Source organism: Phaseolus vulgaris, chromosome 8, assembly GCF_000499845.2.
Source record: "Phaseolus vulgaris cultivar G19833 chromosome 8, P. vulgaris v2.0, whole genome shotgun sequence".
NCBI classification, from domain to species: domain Eukaryota; kingdom Viridiplantae; phylum Streptophyta; class Magnoliopsida; order Fabales; family Fabaceae; genus Phaseolus; species Phaseolus vulgaris.
The window spans coordinates 15,393,243-15,412,338 of NC_023752.2; the positions used below are offsets into that span (position 1 = coordinate 15,393,243).

The window sequence follows — 19,096 nt, forward strand, 5'->3', positions numbered from 1 at the left end:
ATCAATCTTGCGTGTCTAGGGTTGTGCCTTGAACCTCCTATTTAACCTAATTGGCTTGGGTTAAGTGACTTCTTGCTTGGACGTTATTGCACTACAAGAAAATCATTAAATAGTAATCAAATTTAGAGACAAAAAGTAACACCTTTTATCCTCCCAATTCATTCAATGGTTTTCCTATCAATCTTGTGTGTCTAGGGTTGTGTCCAAGTCTCCTATTTAACCTAATTGGTTTGAGTTAAGTGACTTCTCGCTTGGGCGTTATTGCACTACAAGAAAATCATTAAATAGTAATCAAACTTAGAAACCAAAGATAATTAGTCACTATATTAACTAAATTAGATACTAATTTAGAGATTAAACAATTATTCATATCTAAAGTGATTTTTATTATTAAAAAAAATTATAAAATGGTTTTTAAATTTGTATCTAAATTAGCTATCTAAGTTTTAACGACTAATATTTTAAATTCTAAATTAGTCTCTAAAAGACTAATAGAGACTAATCTAGAATATAAAGTAGTAAGTAGCTAAAACCTTGGTGGCTAATAGTTATATACCAATTTAGAAACCATTTTATAATTTTTTTATTAATAATAGAAACTACTTTAGATACCAATAGTTTTTTTAGTTTATAAAATTGTCTCTAATTTAATCAAATAGTAACTAATTATTTTGGTCTCTAAAATTAGTTTCTATTTAATGATTTTCTTGTAGTGTTGGGCTCGCCTAGGCGAGTTACACGAAAAAAGGCCCAACGTCACTGGAGTGATCTCGCCTAGGCGAGATCCTCTAGGAGCGTCTAGTTTAGGCGAGTTTGGGCAAGCTTTGGTGAGTGATGGTGCGTTCCAACTTTCCCTTTTTAGCTTTGTATATTCTCTTTTTGCCCAATCATCTTCATTTTTCCCTAAAATCTTGAAATTAACAAAAATTTAAGAATAAATCATTCTTATTTAAATTAAAATCATAAAATATGTAAAAAAGGTATAAATTCATAAATTGGGGGTTATTTTATCAATTAATATCCATAAATGTTTATATTTTAATATGAAATATTACTGAAATCTGACATTTATCAAGATAGAGAACCAAATAATAGAATTTTATCCTTACTTATTTATCATTAAGTTCATTATTGAATATGAAAATTTTATTGGCGATGTGATTGTAACATATAAAAAAAGGATTTAATATAAATATATTATATTATTATTCAGCTAGTATTTGAAATCTATAAATAGAAGAGCTTGGTAATTCATTTTTTCACAAAATATTCTATCTCTCTACCACTATTCTCTCTTAAGTAAATAGATTTAGAAGAAGCAACCAAAAGCTTATAAAGAGAGGATGAAGTTTACATGATCAAAATTTAAGAATGACTAAGTCTAAGTTTATTTTTCCTAAAAAGTTTATATGGGAAAATTTTTTGAATTCTAAGGAATTTCGTAACTGGAATCTTTGAATGGGGCAATGTTGTCCTAAATTCTAAGATAAAAGGGAACTAAGGGTTGAGTTATAACATTCTTGTTTAAGAAAAGGAACCAATAGAATTCAGGTCAGGGGAACTATCATTCAAAAGATAATAATTAGGATGTATTATATGCCTTTGTTAAGATAATTGTAAATTGTTATGTTCGATAAGATATTGCTTTTCTATATTACTTTGGATGCATAAGTGAGTGTTTGATTGTCTAGTAATGTTTTGGGGATGGAAAACTTGTTTGTTAGGACAAAATTGGAGGTTTCCCATGAGAATGTTAGCTTTAAGCTTATTTTCAAGTGAAAGCGTTAGCGATGTTAATGTAACCCAAGGTGGCAAGATTTTTGCTCAAACCAAAAGTTTTTCACTCAAGTATTTGTGGCACTGATGTGACCCAAGGCAACAAGCTTTTCGCTCAAGCGAAATTAGCAAATGAATTTCACTCTAACAACGAATTTCACTCCAACAACGAAAATTTCGCTTTAGCGATGAAGTTTTTACTTAAGCAAAAATGAAGTAGGAAACCATCTTACTTGTGGGTTTGTTTTCACTCAAGCGAAAATTAATCATATTTGTTGAATGTTTTTAGACTTCCATCAAAGTGAAATTATTGGGTAGTTATGTGTTTGTACTTTGAGGTGAGTAATGTGAGGCTAAGTAGAGCCAAAAGTTGGTGCCTATAATCTACTACTTGTGTGTGAGGTTGAGTAGAGTCAGGGGTTAGTGTCCATAATCTATTGAGACTTGTGGATGAGATGTATGGTACCCAAGGAGGTACAAAGACATCTAGTGTGGTGAGCTATATTAGAACAAATTCAATGAGATTTCAAATTCCATTAACAACCCTGGTAACGTAGACTAAGGTGTCGGGTGAGGAGCAACCAATGGAAAAGATACTAGAGGCATACCGTGAGACTATAGTGAGGTTGGTTGTTACTATGATAGTCGATAATAATGTGACCCACATGTGTTAGTCTCTAAGATCGGGAAGTAATCTAAATTTCATTATGTATGATATAATCTATGTGATGAGTATGATGAGATGAATGTGAATTAATGGTAATTTACTTAATGATATTTGTATAAATGTTTATCTAGTAAAATTATTATGTTTTTAATGATTACTAACTTTTTATTTATTGATCATTTAATTTGTGATTACCATATTCTGTTACACGTGAGCAAATGTCTTAACAAGTGAGAAAGATGTCTTTCGATTCTAAAAGTAAACTCAAAAAAAGATTAGTAACTCTGCATATAGATATATGTATAAATTTGCATCTTAAAGTAGAATGTATACGTATATAATATGTTATTATTATAAGTCAATGCAAATTACTTCTTTTAATATTTAAGGTTTATAGTAGTTATTTCTTAATTAATATACTTTTTATATTATTAACTAATTAAAAATCACTCTAACCAAAATATTTAAAACAATTATTATATAAGTTAACAATCTTATCATTCATAAGGGAGGCAATGTGGGTTGACCCGTCCCGCATTTAGTCTGTAAGAGGTAACTCACGTAAGAAAAATATTTCTTTTAAAAAAAATTATAAAATTAATATATTTTTGCTGCTGAAAATTTAAAATTTCATCATTATTTCAATTCATTCAATTAAGATAAAAATATAAAGGATTTCACACTTGATTAAAAATAATTAAAGTTTTGTTTTACATATATTTTCCCTCTATAGGTATGTAAATGTACCACATAAATAGCCTAATCAATAAAGGTAAAACATTGATATGTCAGACTATTTGAGAGTCATATATTCTTAAAACTCTTACAACATACTGACATTCAATTCAACCAAAATGACATGACTAATTTTAATGAAAATGACTAAGTTTTTAATAAGTATCTTATTGGAATTTTTTTTTATTAAAAAATTTTAAATATAAGATTTTACTTAAAACTAAATCCATTTTCACTCTTAATATTAACTTCTTTAGATGATTAAACATTCATTTCTTTAGTGCATTAAATTCAATTTTTTTAAAATAAAATAAAATAAAGGTTGTGCAATAATGAATAAGTGAAGTGTGACTTTTTTTTTTTGCAGAAAAAATAATTATTTTTTTTTGTTTACACGAGTCAGCGGATCAACCCACCCTACTGTTGACTCGCATAGGCTACCGGGTTGCGAGATATGTCTAAGTGGATCAACGGACAAAATTAATTAATCCACCCCAAATTTTTTAGTAGTGGACTACAGACCAATAGTCCGCCACATTATCATCCCTAATCATTCATAAGCATGCATAACTAAATATAATTATAAAAAACATATTCTAATAACATAGTGTAGCTTTTTTATATAATTCTAAAAACTAATAAAAAAATGTTACAACAATATATAATAAATTTTATTTCGACATACTTTTTATCTTAAGGTTACTTAAACTTACACGAGTTAGCAAAATTTAACTCAATTAATTAAACGGACAAAATATGTAAGCCGTTATAAAATTTCCAATACATATTCAATTCTAATAATAAAAAATAGACTTGAGAATATTAGACCCAAATAATTTACCTTATTTCAACATGGCCTTTCATTAAAAAATATTAAAATTAAAAGTATGTATTAATTATAAAAAAATAATGCTTAGATATTCCAAACTATCTATTTCAATTCCACATTTCATATTCCCACGTCTGCATTGGCTTTTCATCTTGGCAAAAATAAAAAGTGAAAAAGAAAACACAACAAATTCTTATCTCTCTTTTTTTTCTTCTCTTCTTTTCTTTTCTGATAGAGACATCTATGGCTATAAAAATAAAAAATATGAGAAAAGTTAGTAATACCCTATTACAGTATGATTACTTATGATTCTATGAAAAGCTATTATGCAAATCCAAACGGGTGGATGTAATGGAAGCAGCATAATATGGCTTCACTGACCTATTTCAAGGTCAAATAAATTGGTGTGTATTTTTATAATAAAAAATAAAGTTTAATAATTCTTTTTATCTTATTATTATGATAATTTTCAAATTTTATCTTATTATTTTAAACATTTTCAATTTAATTTTATTATTTTTAAAACAAATTAATATAGTTATTTTTATTAAATCGATGATGAGAATATTATAATAATTTTAAATGATCTTGTCAATATTATTTTTCTCAATAAGTCTACATTAACTAATGAAATATCATTTACTACTATCGTCGTGTATAATTCATTATTTTGATAATATTATTATCATGGAAAAATATACTAATTTTTAAATAAAGTTACACCAAATAAAAAGCGTTGACTCAAAAAAATTACCAAGACAGTGAAAAAACTATTAAATCTAAAATTAACTTTAAAATGTTGAATTTGTACTCATAAGTTAAAGGGTTATTATTCATGCTAACTTTTATTATTTTGCTCAAGGCATCTAGGGTCTAATTTAGTTACTCTACTCAAAACAAAGTGCTTTTGTCTTTAACTTTTACGTTTTCTTCCTAATTATGATTGCTTAATTCTTTTATTAAAATATAATATTTATGTTTATTGTTTTCTAATTTTGTAAATATTAAATACTTACCTTCAAACTTGTATTAATATGTAGTTTTTTGTTTGTTTCAAAATATCAAAGAATAATAAAAAATTATAAACCTGCCACACTAGTTAATTTAGAGTGTTTTTCAAAAGAAACACTCAAATTAGGTTGATTGATGATTAAGTTACTCCAGCAATATTTTTTCATTTGTTGTTGAAACAAATGAAAAAAAATCAATACCTCAATTAATATAACCCACTTCTATTTTCTCTGTAATTAGTTAAGAGTTTCTAAATATTTATTGTTTACATGTTATATTGGGATGAAAAATATGACTTGATAAAGTTTATGAAAGTTTGAATGGGTTGTAATTATGTGGTTTTTGAATTAGAGAATGTCTAATTATTTCACCTTCATTTAAAATAAATTTATTTTATGTTAGCATTACTTTAAGATCCTAAAATTGTAATTTTTAATATAGAGGACCAAAATGAAGTTGACTATAAATTTTAGGAATTAAAAAAATATAATCAAACATTTTTAAAATTATTGTTCTAAAATTTCCCTTGTTCAATTAAATATTTTTAGAAAGGATATAAATTATTTTTGAATATAGATCACATTTGGAACTAAAATTAAAATTATAAAACAAATAATATCACAGTAATTTTATTTGAAAATGGTTATTTTGAAATTATGATTAGAAATGAAAAAGAGTATGATAGATAGGGTTGGAAAAAGAAAAAGAAAAAGAAAGATTCATGTTGCATTGGTGGTGGTGTGGGCCCTTAGTTTAGGGTGACCATTGTATGTGGGCACCGAATCCATTTGATTTCCCCATCTTTCTTTTCTTCTTCATCTTCTCTTACATCAATCACACTACCTTTCTATATTTTCTATCAAAATCTTCTCATTTCTTTCAATCAAACAATAAATTATCAACCAAAATACAAAGCCTTTGCTATAAACAAAAGAAGTCAGAAGAAGTCACAAAAACAAAGTTAAATTGTGTTTTTTTCAGAGTAAACTTTTAGTGTCTTTCAATCTAAGAAGTTTTAGCTTCAGCTTCCACTTTATTTCAACTGTTTAGTACTGATTTTTTTATTATTCATTTTTTTAAAAGATGGAACGCACCTAAGAAAGCACCAGTTACAAGAGTAATGATCAAGAAAATTTAAAAGATGACTGAGATTTAGGTCACCGCAGTAAAATTAAACTCCAATCATAATGAATTATTCTTTCATATTTTAAAAATATCTCTATATAATATTTTGAATTATGTAATCCAAAAGTCATTTTTTAAATTTATAATTAGTTTTGGATTACATAATTCAGAAGTTTTTTTTTATATGCATGATTTGTTTATAGATTACATAATCCGGAAGTTACTATCAAATTCAGACTTTCAGATTATATAATCCGAAATACCATTTTAGATTATGTAATTCAAAGTATGGAGATGACACAAAAATGATAAAAAAGTATTTTTATATTTTGTATGAGAGTGTCAGAAGAACATATGAAGGTGCATAAAGAAACAGTCTAAGACTTATCTTTTGGACCATGTAATGGCCTTAGTTCGATTTTTTTGAGTTTTGTATTTGGAATAATAATATTGCAACTTCTTCCTGCACCTCTACAAATTACTCCCTGCACCCCCTCACTTACGGAAAAGACTGTTTTGCCCCCTTTAAAAAATGACTTCCGGATTTTTTTTCAAAATAATTTTGAAACGTCTTTTTCAGAATATGTTTTATGAATTCCAGATTTATAAATCCAGAAATAAAAAAATGTGTTAAAAAAATGATTATTTCTCTTCCGAATTTTCTATTTTGAAAATATGTTTTGCTTACAAAATTAATAAACACCTAAAACTGTAAAGAGTAATTTTGATATTTTCGAAAAATGTAGGGGTGTAGGAAGAACACCCTAATAATATAATAGAGAGTAGATAGTAATAGGGAATCTAACCATTAAACCAAATTGTAAAGAGATGTGCGTCTAACATGATAAAGTCCCTCTTAACATGATGAACATGATCATTGGTATTGAAAGTACATGCACATGACCATCTTCCTCCATAAAGAAGATTTTCACCAATGAAAATATGTGACTTATAAGTTTTAATTTGATAAAATTTGCTCATTAATTTAAATTTGTATAACTTGATCTATTAAAATAGATTTATAGTTTTAGTATGAGAATTGAGTTTTTGAAAGTAAATTTTTTATAATATGAAATAGTGTCACTAATATTGAAAAATATGTTAGAATTTAGTTTGTAAGGAGCTGAATTTTGATATTTTTTTTGACTTTCTTTTATTAGTTTTAAGATTTTTTAAAAAAGAATCAGCTTATTAAAAATCTAATTTTAAGTGAGTTTTCAACATTTACTGACATTGTTGACAATTGAGAATTTGATTCTAAGTGGATTTTCGATGTTATGTAACACCGTTCATAGTTGAAAATTAACCTCCTCATTAACGAAATTTTGACTAGTCTTCCAACACCAATAGTACTATTTTACATTGCAATTTTAGTTTATGAGATATGGAATTTTTATGTTGAATAGTGAACATGTCTAATAATAAATATTGTTGACTAATTTTTATGAAATTCTTTTTTGAAATTAAAAAAGTATAAGTAAATGTTTTAAGCTTAAGTTTTTTTTTTTTCTTATGAGTTATTAAAACTATGATCATGGAAGATACTTGAAGAAACAGACAACATAGAGAATAAAGAAGTGATTAGCTAACACACAAAAAGTAATCAATATTTCATATATCACTTTTTATATATTACATATATACCCCTTGTTGAAACCTATAAGCTTGTTAAACCGCATTTTTAAAAAACCTATTTAATCTAATAAACCGGGTTTTGACCATGATGGAGTTATTTTTTTTGCTTTTGACCAAAATGTGGTCCGTTTAAAAAAATTTACAAATTTAGGCAAGTCGTGTCAATTCGGCACGACTTTATACGCACAAATCGTCCCAATTAGACACGACTTTGTCATGTCATACTAACGTCGTGCCAACTTGGCACGACTTCTGTCATGTCATATTGAAGTCGTGCCAACTGGGCACGACTTCTGCCACATCATAATTTTTTATTTTTTTTAATTTTATTGTTTATATTGGGTAGTAAGTTATGTAATGTTAAAAATTATTTTGATACATAATTTTCTAAAAGTGTTAGTTTTAAGGAAAAAAAAATGGATTATTGGTCTACTTACACGGGACCCAATTTCTTACCTGACCCCATCATGCGTCGACATCAATCATGAAGACCTAGCACTCAACGCATTTGTAACGAAATGGATGATTCAATTCCAAATTAACCAAAAAAATGTTCATATTGTAGAACAGAAGGTCATATTGTATAAACATATTGTAGAACAGCTTAATAATAAAATTCAATTCAAGTTTGATTATTAATTTCCTCATTTTCTTTATATTCATAACACTCTTAGAACATTCATTTTCTTTATCTATGTATTTATTCATTCAATTCAAACATGATCCATACACGATTATCTAATTTTTTGTTCCTTAAAACTAACACTCTTAGAAAGTTATGTATCAAATTAATTTTTAACATTACAAAACTTACTACCTAATATGTAAACAATAAAATTTTTAAAAAAAATTATGACGTGGCAGAAGTCGTGCCAAGTTGGCACGACTTCAATATGATACGGCAAAGTCGTATCAAATTGGAACGATTTGTGCATATGAAGTCGTGCCGAATTGGCACGACTTGCCTAAATTTGCAATTTTTTTTAAACGGATTCCATTTTGGTAAAAAGCAAAAAAAATAACCCCATCATGGTCAAAAATCCCCTTGATTTTTTTAGTGAGTAAACTGAGTTTGGAGAAACTTGACTCAAAATAATATTTGAATTATTATTTAGAGAAATAATTGAAAGAATATTCGAAAAAAAATCAATAATAACTTATGATTTAGTAAATTATAACAATATTGTTTTAGTTAAAAACTTGGTTTAATTACCAAGAACTAAAGATAATAGTGGTTGAAGATGAGTATAAAAATATGTATATTCAATTATTTATCTCTTTTTATTTAAAATCCTCTTTTAAATGCAATTTCAACTGAACTATCCATACGAGAGTTTATGCCTTTTAAAAATATTATTTATGCTTTGTAATTAACTAACGTTTAAAATATTATTTATGGAATATATTTCTTACTCAAACGGCAAAATCATATTCTTAATAATTAAAATATTTTTATCAATAAATGTTGAATTTAAGTTTATTAAATAGTCATAAATATTTTAATAATGAGTTAAATATCTTTTTCATACCTATATTATAAGGATTTTTTTTTATAATTCAAACTTTAGACTATTTAGGTGTGTTTGTAGTATAAAAATGATTAAAATGAATTTTTTTTTTGCATGATTTTAACATTGAGAATAATTTTTATATTATAAGTATCTGAATAATCTAAAGTTTAGATAAAAAATAAAATTAATTTTATAATATAGTATAACTATAAACACATTTAATCTTTTAATAATTTATACGAAAATATAGAGCGATTACAAATTTGTTACTTGATCCTGTATTTTAGTTATTTTTTAGATTTCAGGTCATAGAATTATTTGAAATAATATTTAACCATATACAGTACATATGCATGGTCATGTACTGAATCATAAGATATTAGGCTTATAATATCTTCTCATTAATATATTAATACAATGTAAAAAAAAATAAGACTTAGACTTAAAAACATTATTTTTTAATATATATATATATATAGTTAATAATTAAATAAAATATTAATAGTGTTATTCGTAGAGAATATTTTCATTAATATAATAAGCTACCATCTAATATGTTTTTAGAATTTTTCAGTAATGTATAGTTTAATTATATATCGTTTAAATTTTGGTCTAGTTTCCCATATTTTTGTATTGTATTTTTATTTTTTTTAATAATATTTATTTTTCATGTGATGACAAATGATTGGTGTTACTTGAGATGTCAACAGGTAAGGTAAGATGTAAGTTACATTGTGATACTGAAAGATTTTATTTTAAAAAATAAAATATTAATAGTGTGACACAATAAAAGTTATAAAAAATAAATTGAAAATTTATATAATAATAACATTTGCCATGAATACGGTGATAGTGTATTTGTAACATGAGACTAGTTTTCGTTTAGAATGCTTGAATTTCCACCAGAATTTTATATATAAACTTTTGAATAATTTAGAAACAGAACTTGATAAAAGGTGAGATGTTAAAAATAATAAAAAGTAAAAATTAATTTTAAAAGAAAAGAAAAGAAAACCCCTAAGGTAACAGTGTAGTGTCTGATACAGAAGAAGAAAGCATGAAGAAGAGTTCAGGAGAGTCTTCAACCAAACCAAACAACAATTCACCCAAACTCAAACCCCCTTTCAAGCCAGCAAAGGATGACACCAAGCCCGTGCTTCAAGACCCTGTAAACTCTCTTTGATTTCTTTGTTCCCACACTTTCAATTTTTGTTCATTCTTAACCTTTCTTCTTCTGTTTCAGATACTCAGATCCGACCCAATTGAGACGGAAGAAGCTGTGCTGCGATTGCCTCCATTTTCAGTCCCCACTTCAACTTCTCCACCTAAAATGGCCTGAAGGTATTTACTTTACTTCTTTTTTTGGTTAATCATTGCCTATAGTCGATTCCTCTTTCCATTTTCAAAAATGGGTTTTCTGGTGTGGCTTGTAAGATAATATTTTACAAATTTTAAAATGAAGTTAGTAGTTATTTGTCAGAGGATTGTGTTTTGTTTTAATTAACACATGCTCAAACAATGGAAATGATGATTTATTCTATTATGATTTGTTATAATTTATTCCACTTTTGTTCATTTCCTTCCATCCTATCTCTGTGTATTCTTGTTTAACCAATTTCTGCATAAATACACTTTTTTAAGACAAAAAAAAAGTCAAGTTAGTTGAACTTGTGAACTAAGTTAAAATTAGCTTATATACTTAACTTTTATGGAAGCCCTTTTCATTTAACTTCTTCAAAGGTGCATAAGTTAATTCTAGATTATAGAGAAGCTTAGTACATCGTTCTTATTTTTCTCTTCTGTAAAAATTTAAGCAAATAGACCTTAGCTTTCAACAAATGCGAGGTTAGCATGGTAGGTATGCTTTGTTAGTCATATTCAATTGATTTCTTAATAAAAATAATAATTATGATATAGCCTTTAAATTTTCTTGTGTGTGTTTTCAGCATGGAAAGTTTCATCTCAGAAAATTTATGTCTGACGTGAAAGTAGAAAGAGGAGTTTCACTGCCAGACAGTAGTGATGCAAGAATAATAGGTTAAGATTTGTGGCCTTTTTTTGGTGCTTCTCTTGTTATGTTTGTCAGATTGGGAATTTGGAATGCACAATAATGTGGTTTATTTCTACTGCTTGTTCTGATATCAGCAATCTATATTAGTTCACATGATAATCTTTTGAAGTTGAATTTCTTTACAGCTTGAAGATGCTATTGTACTGGTCTTTTGGTTAATGTTTGGGAGTTTTGTAAGTGAGGAATGTGGAATGGTTGTTTCAAAGTGGAATGTTTGGTAGTTGTTTCAAAGAGTGCCTTTGGTATCCTGTGAATTTTATAGTTTAATTTCATCTGCTTTAGAATTCTTAATAACTCCATGTAATTCATGTAGTGACCAGGTAGATATAATAAATTTATTGTCACTTGTTACCATTCCTTTACCATTGACCTTTATACTTTTTCCAAGATTTGAAAGAAAATTTGCAATGATCATATAAAACACAACAAAGCTAAAATGAGTTTTCATGTAAGAAAAGTTTAGGTAGATTAAATAAGTTTAGACAATGAATGAATGACTATTTTGGCATTTGAATTTATTTGTGCACTTGGTTTTGGGTAGTGTTGAAAGAGACAACTAATTTTTTACGTTGGTAGTGTACAACAGCTGTGTATCATTTTCACCTTTTTAAGGTGGCAACCAAACATGTCAAGAGACTCATCATTATTATACCAATTTTATTTGTAAATATTGATTAAAAAATATTAAACATGGAAAATTACATTGTCACCGATTCTGTTAATTAAAATAAAATTAAAACATCTTTAACTAGAGGAAGAAAAAGTCATTAGTTATAACAGTAAAGGAATAAAATTAGTAATAAAGTAAAGAGTCTTTAATTGTTATTATAAAAGAACTGTGAATTGTCCAGCCAATTACGCTATTTCTAATTTTAAATTTTAGTAAACTTGATATTTTCATGGATTTTCTTTTGTTTGAAACTCATTATTATTTTTATTCTTAATATTTGGAGGGTGGTGACGTAATTGGGCTATGGAATAATTTTAAAAAGGTTAGAAAAATTCTTCTAGAAACTTGGTATAATTTGAAGACAATTTTAAATAGTGTGTGGAGCTTAATGTGTTAGTAAATTTTAAGTAAATGTAATTTTATAGAATCAATTTATAAAACAAATATGGCAGAATGAGAATTTAAAAGATTCTGGTAAAAATAGACAAAGAGCTAAATTTGATTCAAACTTTGAAAAACTTAAATGACTCTAAGAAATAGTAAATTCAGTCTTAATAAGAGCCAAAAGTAAATTACAACTTCTACATAAATATATAAATAAAATTTACAAATAACTAAAATGGTTCACAACAAATGTAAGCAGTGTGGATTTCTTAAAATGATGATCCAACTTAATGTTTCATACATTGGCAAGGATAATAGATCGAAACAAACTTGAATGCACTAAAATTATCACATCAAAATTTAACATATGGAATTTACAGAATCAATTCTATTACAACTACTTGGTATCATCTAATCCCTGCAGTTTTACAGGATGGCTACTTGGACACTAATGAGGAAATCATCTTCTGTTATCAAAGATTCACTAAAGAAACTCTGCAAAATCTGTGACTAACTGTCACCATGTCATGCCTCTCGGTATAAAATGTATATGTATTTGGTTCTCTTTTGATGGTTTTAGCATATCTTAAAAATTAAAGAATTGTTTTGGAGGTTATGGTACGTGTTTAGCAAATGACTTCTTCAATATGCCTGCCCGGTGGAGTTAACCAAACTGACCAAAATCAATATGTGCATCTTATCCCTAACCTTGTTTGCCAAAGCCACGCAGCCTCATTACTCCTGCTGGCAAAATTGAACTGCATTATCAACTATGAAGCATTATTAACTATGAAGAACAAGGAAAATACATATAAATTCAATATGCAGCATGGGAAAGTAAATATTTCACTTATATAATACTATTAAGAAGTGGACTTTCCATATAATTCAATCTTACAAAATCGACTTACAAAATGAGATTTGCACTTATATACTTTGAAAAGTTCTAGTTGATGCTCTCCTCACGCCGATACTGTTAACTCATGTGCGTGAGACTATATATTTATGGCCGGTCTAATAACAATCCGATAGAGGGTGGATCTAATAAGCCCAACAAGCTCTCGTTAAAATAGATTCTAAATTGTTCTGATACATATTAAGAAATGAATTTTAAATCTAACTCAACTTTATAATTTCTAGTCGATGTAGGATCTCCAATAAATACCAAATTGTCTAAACACAAATTTTGTTCTTAACATAACCATAAAAGTACCTAGGAGGTTCATTCTCAGTGAGAACAACACTGCAGGTCAAATAAGCAAATTGTTCACTATTATACACAATGACAAGGCGCCTCAGTCAAAAAAGATCTATACTGGGTTGTTTTATTACTAAGTGGAATTATTATATTATTGTTTGCCTCAATAGCAAATGAAATTCCATAATACATACTAAACCATCACAAAAAAAGTCAGGATTTGTAACATGGTCACACTAGATCACCAGAACAAAGTGCAAAGGTGCCAAGTGTGGGTGGCCATACTAGTGTACTACCAATAATTGTAGCCCATGTAACAAATCATTATCCAAAACATCCAAGCCCGGTTCACCTCAAACTGTAAAACAAGTATGCAATTTCCAACAAATCCAGGCCCAATTTTCTCTCATCTGCCCATGCATCCTCTTTCAACCTCTTAAAACCGAGACCTTACCTCACTTATTTGGAAACCAATGTTTGCCCAAGTCAACAAAACTAGAGCAACAGCCGTTAGCTTTTTTTTCTGTAACTGTAATATATCCTTGCTAGATGGATTCCTTGACTTAATCCTTGTCTCATCTTACTAAGATTCTACCTAAAAGTTTAGGGAATTAAGAGCATAAAATTAAATTCAGTAACGAAGTACTTCCCCCCAGCTAAATGCATTTTGTAAATCAAATTTTGAGTTCAAGAATAAAACAGCCATGAAAACATACAATATATATAAGTATTCAATATGGAAAATGGTCTATTAAGACAAGCTAGACTCACATCTGCTTTAGTAGCTTGGCACTTGAGAGACAAATCCACATGCTCTGGCTGCACTGCACATTGTCCCTGTTATATTGTTGCTCCTGAAATTATGAAGTAAGCAGTAAACGTTAGCTAATGGGCACTAAGGTAAACTATGATCATTAAACTGCAATAAGAACTTTACATTATATATTTATGCTTATATTAAATCAATGACAATTGTAATGTATTCTTATGCGATCAAACGAGAAAAGCACACACAGAGCATAATGGAGGAAAAAGCCGACATTGAGACTCGTATTTGAACAAGTTCACATTGTCCAGTAACATTCTCTTTTATATTATATATCTATTTTTTAGTTTACAGCTTAGCTCGCATCACAACACAGCATGTTCTTTGTAAATGTATAGAAACAATACACATGGTCCCAAAATCATTTCAATTTTTGGTGAGCCACGACACTAAATATCAATCTGTTTAAGAATAAATCAGTAATCATCACATTCTGAGCTTCTTGATTCGCAGTTCTAACAACTGATACTCTACTTAACTAAATTGATTTTCTGTAGTGGTTGGTCACATCAAAATTAGAGTCAGATCAGACACCTGACTGCCAAATTTTTGCAATTCATTTTAGATACAAACATGCTTTTGCAAATACACACTTTTACTGATCTTTTGTTAAACATAAGCGTTAAGCAAGCGCCCATGCAATAAAAAAAAATTATGGCAAATTGATTTTCCTAATCATGATAATAAAATTTCTAAATTATGCTTTCAAATAATACGATTTAGTCCAGTGTTTCTTTACATTTTCTCCTGATCAAACCAGTAATTGTATTAGCTATAAGAGACACAGGACAATGTTCTAACTTGGAAAAAATTCAAGGTTGAAAGAGACATGCTGTAAAAGTGATTCAAAGACTAAAGACTTTAAAAAAACAAATAAGCATAAAAAAGAAGAAAAAATTTAAATGGGAAAAACATTAAATGATTAAGAAAATCATGAACAATTTAAGAAAGTGAAACCTGACTTACATCCTGATCTTCAAATTTCTTTCTGTAGTAGTGATACAGAAACCACTAGCTGTAAAAACAACTAAAGACTGTGTCTTCCAGAAAGCCGCCGTTCCATTCATGAAAACTTGAATTTTCAGTGTCAAATGATATTCTCATTCTACAAATAATTTGATATCCCCTTATGTACTTAGCTAGCTTATAAACAAATGGTTCAAAAAATCTCCATCATGTATGAAGACCAGCAGAAGAAAAAATGCCAATAATCATCATCTTATGTTCCATCAAGTCCCTCAACCAACATTGCATACGTCTGAGGATGCAATTGACAACCCTTCTTCTCCATACTTTTCAGAAACATTGAGCATTCATCATTATAGCCATTCTTAAGTAGGCCATCAATAAGAACTTTCCAGGCTACTTCATCATAATTATACTGACAACAAAGCAAATTATGAAATACTGATTCAGCCATTGTTTTTTTCCCTTCATCACATAGCCCACAAATAAGCAGCTTGTAGGATTCCAAATGTGCCAAATGGCCATTCTCATCCATGTCATGTAGCAAACTACATGCTTCTTCAAATAATTTCAGCTTGCAGCAACATCTAAGGAGTTCGTTATAAATAAACTCACTGGGAGACATTCCACCCTTTTGTAAGTCATTCAACAACTTCAGAGCTACATTCACCTGCCCAGCCCTGCAAAGTCCGGTAATAATTTTGCTGTAGGTATTAACATTAGGTTTGCAACCATGTTCAACCATCTTCTTAAACAATAGAGATACTATATCAAAATCTAGGGTCTTCCAGACATTATCTAAATCATTTGGAACAAAACCTGGAGCAAATGAATCTTCAACCATGCAGCCATCTTTTATCGTTTGCATTTCCTTCACTAGATGTTTTAAAAGAAATGCATATGTATGATGAGAAGGCTCACAACCAGCATCAAGCATTCGCTTGAGAACATCAAATGAGCAATCAATCAGTGGCATGCACCCATATCCATCAATTAAAAATGTGTAAGCCAAAGAATCAGGAATAATTCCTTCTTCCTTCATCTTAGCCATCACATTCTCAGCTTCTTCCAATCTTCCTTGACGACAGTATGCATGTACAAATGTAGTGTACGCAAATACATCAGGCTGACAACCTGAGGATATCATTTGGTTAAGAGTCTTTTTAGCATGATTGATGTCACCCTCTTTCAACATTTCTACAATAAGATTTGTATATGTTTCAACTGTGGGCTTCAAATTCATCTTTATCATTTCATCTACAAGCAATAAAGCTTCCTGCACTTTTTTCTCTGCACAAAAGTTGTCTATCAAGACATTGAAAGTGATTGAGTTTGGAGGACATTCTTCATCCACCATTCTTTTGAACAAAGAATGGGCTTCATCAACCTTCCCAGCTTTGCAGTATCCATCAATCAAAGCAGTATATATTACTTCATTTGCTTTAAGATCTTTTACCTGGGAGGAATTGAAGAGTTCGCTAGCTTCTTCTACCCTCCCTCTTTTGCATAGTGTGTCTATAAGAATACTGTACGTCCACTGATCAGGAACAAGACCATTTTCCTTCACCAAATTAAGTAATCTAAAAGCACTATCCAAATGACCTGCTCTACACTGCCCATGGATTAGCGAATTATATGTAACGAGGGTTGGATATAGGTTGCGCTCAAACATTATATTAAGCAGTGACATTGCCCGATGCACATCTTTCACTTTACAAAATCCACAAATCAACTCATTGTATGTTTGAGAATTTGGGCTGCAATTATTTGATTCCATCACCCCCAAAATTTCCAATGCCTCTGAATTTTTTCCCACTTTACAGTACCCATCAATTAACGCATTGTAAGTGACCACACCAGGAATCAAACCTTTTTCCAGCATCTGATCCAACAGCTTCCTAGCTTCATCAAAGTTCCTTTCCTTACAAGAACTATCAATTAACACGGTATAAGTATGAGCATTAGGCTCACAACCTCTTCCACTCATCTCTCTAAAAAGATTCATGGCCTCCAATTTCCTGCCAGACTCACACAAAGCACAAATCAGAACCGTATACGTTCTCACAGTTGGACAGCAATTGTCCTCCCCCATCAGCAAGAACAACTTCAGTGCCTCTCCAATCCTTCCTGCTTCACAAAGCCCATGAATAAGGTTCGTATACGAAACCTCATTCCTCGGACACCCCTTTCGCCACATTAGGCCAAAGACACAGCAAGCACCATCGACATTCCTACTCCTACAATGCCCCAAAATCAACGAAGTATAAGTAAACGTATCCAGCGCAAAACCCGCCTGCACAATCTCACTTACATAAACACCAGCCTCACTCAAATTCCCCAACTTACAATACCCATTAACCATTGTATTGAAAGTAAACATATTTGGCAAAACCATGTCACCCAACATCTCAACATACAGCCCCTTCATTTCATCAACCAATTCAAACCTTGACAACAACATCAGCATCAAATTATAACACTTAACACTGAGCTTAAACCTAAACTTCTCATCACAATTCAAGTTCATCCCCCTCAAGAAGGCCAGCACAATCCTGGCGTCATCAGGCGATCCAGCCGCCTTGACCATCGAAATCCGGGCGGCCTCGGCGGCCCGGAGGAGCCCGTGGGGCACCAGGAGATTGAGCAGGGAAGCATAGGCAAAAGGGGTGTGCTTGTAACCGGGTTTGGTGGCTACCCAATTGAAGAATTGCAATGCGGTTTGAGGGGAGGGTTTGAGGTGGAGGAGGCTTGATACATGGAAAGGGGTGATGAAAGGGAGCAAGTGGGGGAGGGAAGGGTGGTGGTGCCAGTTGGGGTGGGAGAGGAGGGTGAAGAGGTGGGAGGGGAGATCCGGTGGGGGAGAGTGCAGGGTGGAGAAGGGTCTGATGAGGTTTAGGAGCAAAAGGGTTTCTCTGGGAATGGTGAGGGAGGTCAAAAATCTCATCTTGGAGCATGGGAAAGTGGGGGTGAGAGATCCATGAATGAACCCTGTTAGGAGCTACAATAGATGGAGATGGGGTGGGTTTGGTGAGGGATGAATGAAGATGCTGGTGTTGGAAGGAGGAAGAGAAACAAGAGGAGGCGGGGGTGGTGGCCGTGGTGTGCACAATGGTGGTTTGTAATATTGGGCCAAGGTTCTCATATCATAGGTTTCTGGTTTTTCTCATCTTTTCATTCTTTTATTACCTTCTTTGTCAATATTGTTTCATCGTATCTTTATTTTGGTTCTGAAAAAGTATATAAAAATGAGAATGAATATTTCCAAATTTATTAGCAGATTATGAAAATATATATTTGAAGTATATTTTGTTCTTAAAAAAATTTAAGCTAACCTATTTTGATAAATATTTTTTAACAAACTCTTTGTAATTGATTACAAATCACCAATATTAAGACCACACTTTTAAATCATAATTTAAGAAAAAAAGTATCTACTTAAAAATGATGGTTGAGGGATTTTTAGGAAAGAAGTGTAAAATAAATTTTTTTAATTTGTTTATTATGGATAATTTTTGTCTAGAATAACTAAGTTTATCATCATGTACGCTTAATCAAATAAAATGGTTAAATTGGGGATGAAAATGTGTCACTAGTCGTGTGATTAGTTCGTGTGTTCTTAAGAAAAAAATATGAGGTAGACGGTCCATTTTAACATGTTAGTTATGTTCTACATAACTCATAGTCCATGCAAA

The 19,096-nt window shown here is 29.9% G+C and overlaps 2 protein-coding genes across 10 annotated transcripts; one reads left to right on the plus strand and one right to left on the minus strand.

Annotated features, from left to right (window-relative positions):
* The first annotated feature begins 10,280 nt into the window (after positions 1-10,280).
* On the plus strand, positions 10,281-13,060 carry LOC137827185 (uncharacterized). Of its 5 annotated transcripts, none has more exons than XR_011083677.1 (4): positions 10,284-10,457; positions 10,533-10,630; positions 11,236-11,326; positions 12,847-13,030. XR_011083677.1 is itself a non-coding variant. In XM_068633412.1 (3 exons), exons 1-2 carry the CDS (start codon positions 10,347-10,349, stop codon positions 10,626-10,628), a joined length of 207 nt encoding a protein of 68 aa, XP_068489513.1. In that variant the 5' UTR covers positions 10,281-10,346; the 3' UTR covers positions 10,629-10,630; positions 12,847-13,060. The 5 variants fall into 5 exon arrangements, 3 of the variants coding, with proteins under 3 accessions (XP_068489513.1, XP_068489512.1, XP_068489511.1); XR_011083676.1 differs by lacking the exon at positions 12,847-13,030 and adding an exon at positions 11,486-11,714; XM_068633412.1 differs by lacking the exon at positions 11,236-11,326 and having other exon boundaries at positions 10,281-10,457; positions 12,847-13,060.
* Positions 12,654-18,616, minus strand: LOC137827181 (pentatricopeptide repeat-containing protein At5g65560-like). 5 transcript variants are annotated; one of them, XM_068633406.1, is made up of 4 exons: positions 15,405-18,616; positions 14,384-14,466; positions 13,326-13,455; positions 12,654-13,172 (listed from the first exon to the last, which is right to left on the minus strand). In XM_068633406.1, the coding sequence occupies exon 1, from the start codon at positions 18,346-18,348 to the stop codon at positions 15,658-15,660; it is 2,691 nt and encodes an 896-aa protein (XP_068489507.1). In that variant the 5' UTR covers positions 18,349-18,616; the 3' UTR covers positions 12,654-13,172; positions 13,326-13,455; positions 14,384-14,466; positions 15,405-15,657. The 5 variants fall into 5 exon arrangements, with proteins under 5 accessions (XP_068489507.1, XP_068489508.1, XP_068489505.1 ...); XM_068633407.1 differs by lacking the exon at positions 13,326-13,455 and adding an exon at positions 14,067-14,207 and having other exon boundaries at positions 12,654-13,155; XM_068633404.1 differs by lacking the exon at positions 13,326-13,455 and having other exon boundaries at positions 12,654-13,155.
* Positions 18,617-19,096: the final 480 nt, after the last annotated feature.